The sequence below is a fragment of the Takifugu rubripes genome, chromosome 21, assembly GCF_901000725.2.
Source record: "Takifugu rubripes chromosome 21, fTakRub1.2, whole genome shotgun sequence".
NCBI classification, from domain to species: Eukaryota; Metazoa; Chordata; class Actinopteri; order Tetraodontiformes; family Tetraodontidae; genus Takifugu; species Takifugu rubripes.
Genome location: NC_042305.1, coordinates 9,373,285 through 9,386,951, shown reverse-complemented (window position 1 = coordinate 9,386,951; position 13,667 = coordinate 9,373,285). Strand labels below are relative to the sequence as shown.

The 13,667-nt window shown below is 49.6% G+C and overlaps 1 protein-coding gene across 2 annotated transcripts; it reads left to right on the top strand.

Moving 5' to 3' along the window:
- Positions 1 to 216: 216 nt before the first annotated feature.
- specc1la (sperm antigen with calponin homology and coiled-coil domains 1-like a) lies at positions 217 to 13,651 on the top strand. Of its 2 annotated transcripts, XM_011615269.2 has the most exons (16): positions 217 to 423; positions 4,641 to 4,803; positions 4,894 to 5,029; positions 5,105 to 6,747; positions 6,822 to 7,029; positions 7,104 to 7,177; positions 7,250 to 7,425; positions 7,736 to 7,899; positions 7,969 to 8,087; positions 8,165 to 8,255; positions 8,677 to 8,766; positions 8,868 to 9,027; positions 9,273 to 9,375; positions 10,501 to 10,617; positions 10,834 to 10,893; positions 10,973 to 13,651. In XM_011615269.2, the coding sequence occupies exons 2-16, from the start codon at positions 4,678 to 4,680 to the stop codon at positions 11,060 to 11,062; spliced, it is 3,357 nt and encodes a 1,118-aa protein (XP_011613571.1). In that variant the 5' UTR covers positions 217 to 423; positions 4,641 to 4,677; the 3' UTR covers positions 11,063 to 13,651.
- Positions 13,652 to 13,667: the final 16 nt, after the last annotated feature.

Genomic DNA, 13,667 nt, shown 5'->3' with positions numbered 1-13,667 from the left:
ACTTTAATGAGGTTTTCGCTCTGTTGCATTACGTGTAATCGAGTTTTATGCTTTTTATGCAGTTTTCTATTTTTTTAGTTTTTTTGAGGGTGTTGTTCACCCACATTATCAGCCGGCTGCAGCCGCTCGGGTTCAGCACCAACATGTGCAGGTAATAAATGCCCCGGTGGGACCTGGAGATGCCCCTGCAGGCAGTTGAGTGTCCCCTCCTGCCCGCAGAGGGGGATGCTGAGATGATGCAACCAGAGGAGGGGGCAGAGGATCGTCCGGCCGGCTGCTGCTGCCAGAAGAGGGGCTGATATCCGATAGCGATGCTGCCCGCCGCTGTCTGAGGTGAAGGATTAGCGGGCTCCCGTGGAACCCCAATGAGCCACCATCGGCCATTTATCAGCAGCCCAACCGAGAGAAGCGTGGAAACATCAGGTATGGAGGATTTATCAGCTCGTTGCCACGGCGCTGCCTTTATGCCGGCTATGCTAACATTGTTAGCAGGCGCATTAGCCGCGGCGCTAGCACCTTTAGCTGCCATTTCTCTTTTTGACAGCTTAAGGGGAAACTAGACGCCCGTGAAAGCAGCGGGATCAACAACCAAAGTTGTTTTAATTTGCCAGACTCGCGTCTTTCATTGGGTTTGTAGATGATTCAGGTTTTAGATCGCTTTTAGGTAAGTTGTCAAGGCAGAAACCTTCACATGGACAGCCATCAGTTATTTCAAAATAAGCTTTTGCAACGCTTTACCAGCGCTGTCAATAAGTGCGTGCGTGTGTATGCAACTACTAGATTCTGGTTTATCAGGAATAAAAAGTCGTTTTAACTGCAGAACTCTTTTGGCTGGTTTAGGGTCGAGTCTATAGGGAAGAAATGTACATTTTTGTAAACTTGTAATAGGACCACACACTACTCAGCATGACTTATAGCAGACATTTTTATTGCCAGGACTTTACCCTGGTGAAATGTAGCCTCTCGTATGTTAGATATTTGATTTCGGTGTGAGGTTGTGTTCATGTTTGCTTTGTTTTGAAAGTGCGTGACCAAACCGGAAATGAAATTACTCGCATTCCCTGCGTGCCTCACTTTGCTAACTAGCTAGCCGAGCTCGCTGTTTTTGAAGTCGTTAGTTATACTCAAACAAGATTTTAAAGCCGACTGCTCGCTAAGAGTGTCGGGTAGCTCCATTTTGCCAAACGGTGTGGTTTGGAAAAGCTGTTGGTGTATGACGGCTTTTAGACTTCATGTTAGCATTTTCTGCTAATGTTGCTGATGTGGGTTTAGCTCAGATCAACAACAACAAAAAGGTTTAGCCATGAACAATAGTTATTCACTGGCCAAAGAGAAGTCATCAGCCACGGCGGGACGTGTCGGTGTTACATACTTTGTACCATTTTAGAAATCATCTTTCTGAAAACCATCAACTTGGCTCTGCCATCCTCATCTTGGTAAAGAAGGAATCATAAATGCTTCCCAAAGAAACCATGGGGACATTCACTGATGTGAAAGAATAAAACCGAATAGGTTGACACAGTTTAGTCACCGAGTTTGAAATGTGTCTACACTTTGTAGTCGACTTGTGATTTTGAATAGTTGTATCAGAAAATGTTTTTGTATTCCAAACTTGATCACGAAGCATGGAAGTAAAAGACGTCCTGTTTGACAGTGTCCTCTCTGTTTGGTGCTGGACCGGAGCCTGTTTGTCTTTGTACACACAGTCTCCCCTTCAGGCTCTACGGCTCTCTGTTCTAATGGAGACGCCTCTGCAGGAAGCTGGTGTTTTGCTTCGGAAGTGGCTCCCCCGTGGTTAAAGCATGAATCCAGAAGGGGGAGCAGGGAAAGAGTCCTAATGAGTTTCTGGTCCAGCGCCCCACCCCCAGCTCATTCTCTCCACTGTCTTGCTTTTGTCCCATCTGTGATATGTGCTTTAATCAGTTGTCTGTACAGGGAAAACCACACACAGACCACTGTTCCTTTTGGGTTCTTCTTAAATGAGACTCACCTTCATCACCACTAAAACCACAAAGTTCTATTTAATTTGAACCAAGCGTTGGGTTAGCTTGTTGCTTACTCTAAAGCACCCTGAATTCTTTTCCTTTTACATCTATGAGGTAAGATTAGTATATTTTATGGTGCCATGTTATATTGTCCCCCCGACAGTGTCCATCCTCACTAGATGAATGCGGTCAGATGGTCCCCTGGATACTATTTGAGACTGTGAGAGATTTAAGCTCTTAAAACAGAAAGATGTTGTAAGTGGTCAGCTGAGCAACATTGAGTCACCAATGACAAAGTTATTCATGGTCTTGTTTTTCCACGGTTGATCAGACTTTTAACCCCCCCAAAAAACAAAACACACAGTTTTGGTAGACGTGCTCACTCTAGTTTATCCCAGGGATGATTAAACCCACAGAAGCTTTTCATTGGGGAGGACAAACCTGCGGTTTGCTGGTCTTTTGGGGCCCCGCCAGCACCCTCATGCCCGTTCAGACCCAAAGAAAAGGGCTGAACTGGAGCGTGCGGCTCTTTTTCACACATCTGCTTTGACACACATTCAACTATTCACATTGTTGAGTTGTTCAGCTCACACGTTGGAACTGACAACACCCTTCCACATGTGTTATGAGGAGGTCGTACGTGCAGGCCAGAGAGCGTCGAACCACGATCACGACCGCCTGATTTAGCCACCGTATGCAGTACCGTGGGACCTCTACTTACGAACGTCTCTACATGCGGAATTTTCAGGTTACGAAACGTCTCAACGGGAAAATATTTCCTCTTGAAATTTCAGGATACGAAAGGCAAAAATACGCTACCGCTGCTACTCGCCGCTCGCGGAGTTTCGCGTACGCAAACATGGCGTGTGCACGTGTCGAGCTGCATTTGCTAGGAGGGACGTCAATATGTACAGTTTGTGTGCATCCCAGCGTCGCCTTCGTTTAACTTTCATTTATTGTGGGTGTTCGTATGTTTGTCCATTAGATGGCGGTGTTACCACAAGTGTTAGCGTTCGTTGCTAGTAGTGACGGCTAATGTAAGATTAGCCTGTAATAAAGTCATTTTGTTCCTGCACTGAATTCCTACATTTATTGTGCGGTAACCTAAGTGTAACATGTATTTGTTACATGTTTTGATGCATTTTTATGATTTTTAAAAAAATGATGTCCGAATTTTTGGGGGCTTGGAACGGATTAGGGCATTTACATGGAAAACGCGCCTCTACTTACGTAATTTTCAGGTTACGAAACAACTTCCGGAACCAATTAATTTCATAAGTAGAGGTCCCACTGTATTAGCAGACATGTTCGTGCTCAACGACAGCCCAAAAATACAGCTATGGTGCGTTTTGCATGTTCAGAGAGTTATTCTGTGCATTCTTTAGTGAAACGCCACACGGATCTGTGAAAAGAATGCGCTGCACATCTGGATCACAGAGCTGCAGCGTCTGAATGACTGGAAAAGATTATCTTCCTACACGTGATGCAGGTGGTTGTGTTTTTCTTGTCGGAGGTGGTTAATGAACGCGTGACGTGTTTCGTCCAGAACCAAAACACCCTGATGATGAACTAGTCTCCACACTGGACCAGTTTTTGGTGGTCACACGATCAGATTTGTATTTGTGTAGCTAAGATTCCTGATTAATTTATTTTATTTTTCTGAATTTGACCTCCTGCCACGAAACGAATCGATCAACAAACCCTCAAGAAAACAGCAGATTATTGGCTGGGACATTAATTTGGGTTGGATTTGCTCCAAGAAATAAATAACTTTAGCTCCTGTTTTCCTCTTCAGCACCTTCAGAACACAGACTTCCAGATCTGTGGCAAAATACTTGCAGCTCCTCTCCAGCTGTGCGCTCGTGACATCACTCCGCTACGCTGAATAGAACCTCCCGTCTTTCCGACGTGCGTTCTTTATGTGTTTGCGGCCTTTACAACAGTTGCGTCTTTCTTTGCCAGCTGAAACACTTCAAGGTGTTTTATACGAAACCTTTTGGGGTAAATAAAGACTTCGTGCCCAGGAGGTGGATCCCGTTTGAGTTGGCGGTTCCAACTTTCGTGGCCTAATATGATTTCTTGGCAGGTAGCAATGGAATCCATTGTCGGTTGCTCGGCAACAGACTAACAGACTCTTCTTTTTGCTGAAAAGTATTTGACTTTGATGTCCGATGCGATGGGTTCTTGCCTTTTTTGGATCGGCACCGTGGTTTTTTGCTCGGTTCATTCCCCTCGGATAAACACACGACAGCCTCCTGAACCACCCACCCAGAAGCTTATTTGTGTGATTGTTGTTGCAGCTGATTCCATATCACAAACAGGAGGGCCATCTAGTGGAGGAACAGGTCCTAACTTCCTCTCCTGGGTGGTCCTCCTGGGTACGCCTGAATGTGAATATACCAGGATTAAAGTCATCAGGTCTGAACCACTTATTGCTAGCTACCATTCTGCTGTTGGAGCTGCAGCTATTTTGCTGTTTGAGCGTCTGTTTATCAGACGACAGGAGCTGACAAACGTTTTCTGGCGTTCGCTGTGATGAAAACGGTTTCTTTCTCTTCTGTTGGCGGAAATCATTTTTTTCCTCTGTGAAAAATTGCAGCTTTCGCTGTGCGTTTTGACGTTCTTCACCTTTTTGCTTCCCTCCTCTACGTCCAGACCGAGCTGTAGATGAACCGGCATCAGAGGGCTTAGCATGAAGAAGTCGGTGCGGCCAGCGGTGAGTAGGGCGAGCGGAGAGCGAGGGAAGCCAGAGGTCGCCGGTACCACAGGCACTGGGAAGCCCGTATCCAAGAGCAGCACAGCAGCACCTCTTTCTAAGGTAAGGCTGCGCTTCCTGACGCCATTTTAGTGGAAATGTATCCGATTTTATGGAGAGCGTGATGGCTACTGTCAACATTTCTGCCTCCAGGTAAAAAGCAGCGATGACCTTTTAGCAGCTATGGCCGGAGGGAACCCCACATCATCTAACGCTGTCGCCAAGACCAAGAGAACAGCGTCTGTTGGGACCACTGCTAGCACCCTAGACAAACCAAAGACAACATCAGGTACAGCTTTTTCCTTTTTACTCAGTTCTGGTCTCTCTTGGAAGTGCGGCGTGACTTTCTGTGTACTTTTATTAGGTACTACATCCAAGCGTTTGACATCTTCGGTTACCAAGGAGACAAATTTAACACGCGACCGCCTGCGAACATCCAGAGCCTCGGCCAATAAGAAGCAGTCTGCGGCAGGTACGGTGGTGGGGGACGCAGCCTCGGGGAAGCGCTCACGCAGCCAGGTGCTGGTAGAGTCTGAGAGCCGCATGAGCAAATCTAAATCAGACGGCCAGATAAGTGATAAGGTTGCCCTCGAGGCTAAAGTCAAAGATCTGCTGGGTTTGGCTAAAAGCAAGGATGTGGAGATCCTCCACCTACGCAGCGAGCTGAGAGACATGAGGGTCCAGCTTGGTTTGGGAGGAAAGGAGCTGCAGGAAGGTCCCGAGGAGGAGGAGGAGGAGGAGGAGGAGGAGAAGCCCCACGTGTCGGCCATCACGGCCGCCGACGTGGAGTCCACACTTATTCTGTTACAGGAGCAAAACCAGGCCATCAGAGAGGAGCTTAACCTGTTGAAGAGTGAGAACAGAATGCTCAAGGATCGGCTCAACGCGCTGGGCTTTTCTCTGGAACAGAGGCTCGACGGCTCGGACAAGTTGTTCAGCTACGCGTCCCTCAGCCCCGACCTGGCTGCAGGGAGCGGGCAAAGTGACGGCGGGGGGACGGGCACGCTGACCTCTTCAGTGGAGGGATCCGCCCCCGGTTCCTTAGAGGACCTGCTCGCAGGGCACCAGCACGGAGGTTCGGCAGACAATCTTGACAGCGAATCTAGCGAGGTCTACCAGGCCGTCACCTCCAGCGACGACGCGCTGGACGCCCCCTCCGGGGCGTCCTCGTCGTCGGAGTCGGAATGCGCGCCCAGCAGGGAGCGCTCTCGGAGAGGTAGCAGCGGGAACGCCAGCGAAGTGTCCGTGGCCTGTCTGACCGAGCGCATTCACCAGATGGAGGAGAACCAACACAGCACTGCTGAGGAGCTCCAGGCCACTTTACAGGAGCTGGCCGACCTGCAGCAAATCACCCAGGAGCTGAACGGGGAGAACGAACGTCTGGGAGAAGAGAAGGTGATCCTGATGGACTCCCTGTGCCAGCAGAGTGATAAGCTTGAGCTCTATGGCCGGCAGATCGAGTACCTGCGCTCTCTGCTGGATGAGCATCATGTATCGTACGTGCTGGAGGAGGACATCAAGAGCGGCCGCTACATGGAGCTGGAGCAGCGCTACGCAGACCTGGCAGAAAACGCCCGCTTCGAGAGGGAGCAGCTGCTTGGTGTCCAGCAGCACCTGTCCAACACGCTGAAGATGGCCGAGCAGGACAACGCCGAGGCCCAGGAGATGATCGGAGCGCTGAAGGAGAGGAACCACCAGATGGAGCGCATCATGGAGTCGGAGAGGCAGGGCCGGGCCGCCGTCGAGGCCGCGCTCCACGAGTACAAGGACGCCGTCAGCAGTGAGCAGGCAGAGCTGAGCCGCTGCAGGGCCCAGCTGGACCAGGAGAGGCAGCGAGTGGCCGAGCTCTACTCGCTCCACACTGCCGGGGACAAGAACGACATCTGCCAGCTGCTGGAGGGCGTGCGTCTGGGGAAGGAGGAGGCCGAGGCCAAGGCGGCGAAATTACAGGAGGGCCTGGAGCAAGCGCACAGTGACCTCGGCCACCTGCAGGAGACCTTCAGTAAGGTGAGAGACAGTGGATTCAGCTTCTGATTGTTCTTGTTTAGAGCCGCGCTGTACACGTTCTCCTGTGGTTGCAGCTGGATCGGGAATACAGGGAGTTCCGGGAACAGGCGCAGCGGCAGCTGAGCGAGCAGGAGCGCGCCCTGGAGAAGCAGCGCATGGACCTGCAGGAGAAGGAGACGGAGATCGCCGACATGAAGGAGACCATCTTTGAGCTGGAGGACGAGGTGGAGCAGCACCGAGCTCTGAAGCTGCACGACAACCTCATCATCACAGACCTGGAGAGTGAGTCTGTCTCCCTGTTCCCGGTGCCTTTTCGAATCCGCGAAGTTCCGAGTCTTCTATCGACTCTGTTTCAGACTCGGTGAAGAAGCTGCAGGACCAGAAACATGACATGGAACGAGAGATCAAGATCCTCCACCGCCGGCTGAGGGTGCGTGCGGACAATTCCAGTGGGCGAATGGAGAAAGCGGAGCACTGATGTGGCCGCTGCTTCTGCTTTCAGGAGGAGTCGATGGAGTGGCGCCAGTTCCAGGCCGACCTGCAGACGGCCGTCGTCATCGCCAACGACATCAAGTCGGAAGCTCAGGAGGAGATCGGCGACCTGCGGCGCAGGCTGCAGGAGGCCCAGGAGAAGAACGAGAAGCTGAGCAAGGAGCTGGAGGAGGTCAAGAGCCGCAAGTAAGAGCCACTTAGGAGCGCTCCCGTGGTCGCGCTGACACGGCCTGTCCTCTCTCCGTAAACAAAGGCAGATTTAAAGCTGCTTATTTGATTATGCGATAATGGTTGTTTACGCTTCGTTTGTATTCGTTTATCTCTGAAGGATCCCACAGTTGATAGAGTGCCTCTGCAGACCCACTTTCAGTTCCAGTTTCTCCATAAATGTCTCTTCCACCTAATATATAAACTGAATTAGTTTGCACGCCACGGTCAGGGGCTGTGAGTTTACAACCTGACGGTATTACCGTGTGTGTGTGTGTGTGTGTTCCAGACAGGATGAAGAGCGAGGCAGAGTGTATAACTACATGAACGCGGTGGAGAGAGACCTGGCCGCTCTCCGACAGGGAATGGGTCTGAGCCGGAGGTCCTCCACCTCCTCTGAGCCGTCCCCCACAGTCAAAACGCTCATCAAAAGCTTTGACAGCGCCTCACAAGGTACGACCGGTTCCCCGCCGCCCGCCAGGACGCTCGCCGCCATCTGAACCGGCAGCGTTTCCCCCGCAGGTCCACCTTCCAACGGTGCTTCCGTGACCCCGACCGTCTCAGCCGCCCCGCTGCCCCGCACCCCCCTCAGCCCCAGCCCTATGAAGACGCCACCGGCAGCCGCTGTCTCGCCCATACAGGTATTCTGACCGGGGGGGGGGGTTGCATTTCTAAAAGGGCACTTTAATGCTCATCTGGGGTATTTTTGCCCCTTCAGAGACACTCCATCAGCGGGTCGATGTCAGCAGCTAAGCCCCTCTCCTCCCTCGGTGATAAGAGGCCCACGTACACAGACATCACCATACCAGGTGGGTGAACCTTGGATAAGATCAATGACGTACTCAACCTATCATATCCTGCTCTTTAACCGGGTTCACTGTCCCCTCGGTGAACCCCGGAGCTCCTTCGCAGCCTGTTGACTTCATATCCTGAGTACTCAAACGTTAAAACGAGGAGCAATAATGAGGCAGCAGATACTCTGAAGTTTCCCTCAGTTCATTCTCACCAGTAATGAGTTCAAATGTCTCATGCGAACGTGCAGATTGGACCATAGTCTCCATGTTACACCCCCCCTCCCTCTGATTTATTGTTTTCTCTGGACGAGGAAGCCTCGTTGGTCCGTATTTCCTGCATCCACGGGGTCTGGAATGTAGCTCTTCCCTGACAATATTTCAGAGGAAGGACCTTATAGAGACGCTGTGTCATATGTGATGTAAATACTGTCCACAGCTGAGCACCTCCTCAGGGGGAGCGCAGCGAGCCGGCCTCCATCCGCCCTCCAGAGGGTCTCCAACATGGACTCCACCAAAACCATCTCAGGTCAGAGAGACGACATTAGCCACGCAAACCTGCCGCGGGCTAATTCTGCCACCGGATTAGTGGGAATAAAATCCAATAATTGCCTCCTATTTCCTGAGCAGTGTCCCGGCGGAGCAGTGAGGAGATGAAGAGGGACATGTCGGCTTCGGAGGGGGCCTCCTCCACCTCCCTGATGGCGATGAGCGCTGCATCCGCCCCGCTGTCTCTGTCCTCCTCCTCCCCCACAGCTTCTGTTACCCCTACGACGCGTAGCCGCCTAAGGTAGCACCAGAAGAGTCAATTCAGCAAAATCCTCTCACATATTGTAATCATCATCAGTTCAAATGAAGTTTTCATCTTCAAAAACCCCCTTAAATGTTATTTCCAAATGCGCTTGGTTACATTCCATTCCTGTTTCTTTGAGCGTAGTCATGACAACGTATAACGTCCCTAATGCATGTGTTTGTCTAACCAACACAATATAAATGTCTTTGCTTGTCTATACATCATCCGTGTTTGTGTTACAGAGAAGAGCGGAAGGATCCGCTGTCGGCGCTGGCCAGAGAGTACGGAGGCTCCAAGAGAAATGCTCTGCTCAAGTGGTGTCAGAAGAAGACTGAGGGCTACCAGGTAACGAACCCATGACCTCACGTCAAACCAGAACCCAGAAGAAGTGGCAGCGAGTCCAAGTTTTGCGTCACGGGGTCCCAGATGTTTCAGCGTGTTGTTGTGGCTGTGGGGATGCCGACGTCAGCAACAGTAAATTAGAGTTTTGAAAATGAAACGAAAGCGTCCATCAGGCTCCGCTAGCCTCCGCTAGCCTCTGCTAGCGTAGCGCACTCTGAATGTTGTTTTCTTGCCACACATCTGCACCTGTCATGCCCTCGGGCTCTCAGCCGAAGACAGTTCTCCCTGATATAATTTCCAGTGGAAATGTTGTCAACATATTAGTGTATTGATGGAATGGTAGACCAGACTTCCTGCTCTCCCCTCAGGATTGAAGATCCCATTTTGCCTCTCTGGCCCTCTCAGCTTAAATTCTGATCAAACCAGCCTGCTCCTCTCCCTCTGATACTGGGGTCACAGGTCACTGCTGACGCTGATGTTTTAAAGCCCTGGTACAGACTGCATCAGGGGGTCGTTGCATGTGGTAGTTAGACAACGCCAGAATGTCTGACCAGAGACAACACACACCCCAGCATTGGACTTGAAATAGCTCTAAAAAGGACAATTGGCAGGTGCGGTGATGTTTACCCCCTTTTAGCTGACATAGGTTGTGGTTTCCTTGACAGCCGGGGTCTTTTTCAGGAAGTGCGCAACATTTAACACATCCTGTGTGTTTTAACGGCCTGGTATGAACATGTGACATCCTCTGAACCACCGATGGTTTGACACCAAGGAGAATTTACAGTCGCAGATTTACAGTCCTGTTCGGAGAATGTCCTCAAATCAGCGCTCCATTGTTGTTAAATCATTTTTAATGGTTTCATGAGGACCCTGTCTTTATGAGCGTCATATAGCTGAGAGCCCGTAGTCGTGCCTCAGTGGGATAAAAGGCTGGAACGTCTTAGCTCAGCAGCGTTTGACCTAGAATTTTCAATGTTAGCACAGCTGAAATTAGCCCGCTAACCAGGCGGACCCGGCCTGTCCCGCCCTGCTTTATCTCAAGAGTGTGGACTGATAAAAGCAGCTGGTCTGTACTCTGGCGATAACTCGGCACACTTTTTTTTAAAAAGTTACGTTCTTGTTTTTCAGAACATTGACATCACAAACTTCAGCAGCAGCTGGAATGACGGCCTAGCCTTCTGCGCTGTGCTGCACACCTACCTGCCTGCACACATCCCATACCAGGAACTCACCAGCCAAGAGAAGGCAAGTAGTGACCCAGCGCTCCATCAGTAAACCCAGGGACGAATGATTATGGGAGTGGGCATCACAGAGAGGTTGCTATTGGTCATTTTGTTAAACAATGAAGCAAATTCAGGTAGAATTTGTACTTCGCCTGCACCCCCGTCCTCCCTTCACCGGTGTTGTGGTCTGTGTACACCACAGACCAGTCAGTGACTCTTGATTCTCTTCATATCGCAGAGGAGGAACTTCACTCTGGCCTTCCAGGCTGCAGAGAGTGTGGGCATCAAATGCACTTTGGTAAGTTCTGCAGCGCCATCAGAGCCAGTTGTGGGTCCTCCCTCCTCACGTCCACTGTTTCTCCTGCTCTGGTTTCCAGGACATCAACGACATGGTGCACACTGAGAGGCCAGACTGGCAGAGCGTCATGACCTACGTTACGGCAATCTACAAGTACTTTGAGACCTGACTGCTCCGGGCTCCTCCCCGCCCAGCAGACCCCCCCCCCCCCACCCCAGAAATAACCGCGTCACCGACATTCAACAACGCCGTCCCCGCTCAGCTCCTAACAGCGCAGCGTGGAAGGAGCTGAGCGGAGAAACGCACCCAAAGGGCTGTTTGTGAAACGGCGGAGCGGCAACGAGGGTCAAGAAACAGTGCCTTTAACTCCACTTTCCCTTGCGAGCGTTTCTCGCCTCACATTTAGCTCAGCGACGTTGCAGACTGATGTTTACAATACTCTTTCTCTCGGTTTGAGCTGCTGTGGAACGCCACAAACCAAAAGGCAGTGAGGTCGGAATTCCCCCCCAGCGCTGAATAGTTCAGACGGCCTTTTCACGCCCAGTCTTCCACACGGTACGGCACGCTGCAGATGCCTCGGGCTCAGGATGAAGTGCCTGTCGGAGTTTGGAGGCGGGAGAGGCTCGCTACCTTCTTTTCTCTGCAGATCGCGAAGCCGAACGTTCCCAGAGTCGTTGCTCCAGAGGGAGCGCTGCTGCAGGCAGCATGACTGCTGCCGTGTCGAGCGCAGGAATGGCTCCAGCCTATAAAACCCACGCACGCACGCTTCGCTGAGCAGCACGAACACTCAAACTTTCAATCATTAATATTTATTTGACGTGTACTGACTTTACTAGCAACCCCAAATGGGATTTGGAGTTTTTATTAGCCTTAAATTCCCCCATCCTGGAGGTGAAAGTGTCCCGCACAGTGGCTCCATGCAGGAAAAAAAAGATTTCTTTAATCCTGCGCACGTAGTCCTGTAGCTGAATGCAGCTTATTGTTAACGTAGTGATTGAAGCTGATGGGGATTCACTATGTTGCACATGTTGGATGAGAGCAGTGATGCCACTCTCGTGCTTTTCTGCCTCGCTCTTTCTACCAGACGGCACCGTTCAGAGCCCCGATTTCACTTAACACTTCACAAAACTGTTTTTTTTTGTCATTAATTGCACCTCACACACATTTTTGTAAATCGGCACAGCACGTGTTTGAGGTGGTGATGAAGGTTGTTTAGCTTGCTGAGATGTTGTTTTTTCTTAAAGGTTAAATCTGAACAGATTGCCTACATTATCGGGCATCAGCGGTGTGTTCTAGACGGACCGCAGGACTTTAGGCTTTTCACAGTTATGTGACATATTTATTATCTTTGGAATGGAGCCATGCTAGCGGTCGCTCCTCTGGTTTACATGCTAAGCCAAGCTCTTGCAGGCCTGCATGAGAGTGCATCATTTTCCCATCTTGCATCTACGAAATGAAGCAAATAAGCAGCCGAATGTCTCATTTTAATTTGACATGTTAGCGTTGATGCGGTGATATCCAGCTGGTTTTCCACTAACTTATGTTACCATAGAGCTATTTTGTTTTGTGCTACACCATTTACTATTTCTGGTTTCATTGGGAAGCATTAATATTAACACTTTAAGTCCTCACATTCATCGTGTTAATAAGCTACAGACCTAACGAGCACGCTAACATTTATCAAATGCTCCGCACATTTTAATCGTAGCATTTGTCAGCAGTTGCAGCCGCATGAAGACACTTTTTATACCATTTATTCGTGTGTTTATGCAGCCTCCACTTGCTCATTACAGGACACACGAGCGCCTAAGCTGCCTACATTAGTGTCTTCTAACTAGTTTAGTAATAGATAGGTCGGACTTAAAGTGTTAGCATGTAATGCTATGGGTTTAGCTCACCTCTGCAGAGTCACTATTTATTCATTGCTTTACGCATGTGTGCAAACGTATTTATAACACTACAGTAAGTTGTAACTGCACTGAGATAAGCTTTTTTTGTTTTTAACACTAATTTCCTCTTTCTGTCGGTGAAAGTGTCATTGTGAGCCGTGGGTCTTCCCCCCCAGACAGATGCTTGTCACTGTGTGAACTGAGTTGTCTAAAGTCCAGTTGTTGAGTTGATGGCTGTTATCAGCAGCAACATCAGGAACAACATCTGTGTGTGCGTGCGTGTGTGCGTGCGGCCACGCCTGTGGTGAGTGACTGATGGGACCCAGAGGTCGAAGGGATGAAGGCACACTCCAGGCCCAGATGACGCAGATATGAGGGACGTGTATTCCGAAGCTCTGGGTATATTAGCTTTACACAACAATCAAAGCAAATGTGAACAGTGTGTTTATTGTGCGCTTTTTTTTATTGGTCCACTTCATCACGCTACATTATTTGTTTACTTGAAAGAGTTCTGAGAATTCCACTGAACGTGCTTTATTTTGTATTTTTATTCCCATGTTGCCTGGTTAGTTTATATATAGATATATATATATCTATATTTAAAAAAACAAAAACCCTGCTGCTTTTTCAGTCAGTGAGGAGGTTGGTTTTGTTTCCATGCAGTTTTGAAACGTCTCTTAGCGACAGATTGCTAAATTGAAGCTAAATGAGTTAAATGTGTGCGTTAATGTGTAAAGGGATTAAGCTACAGTATTAAGTACACACAAATGTTCAATCAGTTGTTAAAAGATGCTGTTTGGTTTTTATGTTGCTGTTTTTCTGGCAGTAGTTATTAAAAAATGAGGAAAAAACCAAAGCATTGACGCAGACATTCTCTAGTCTTAT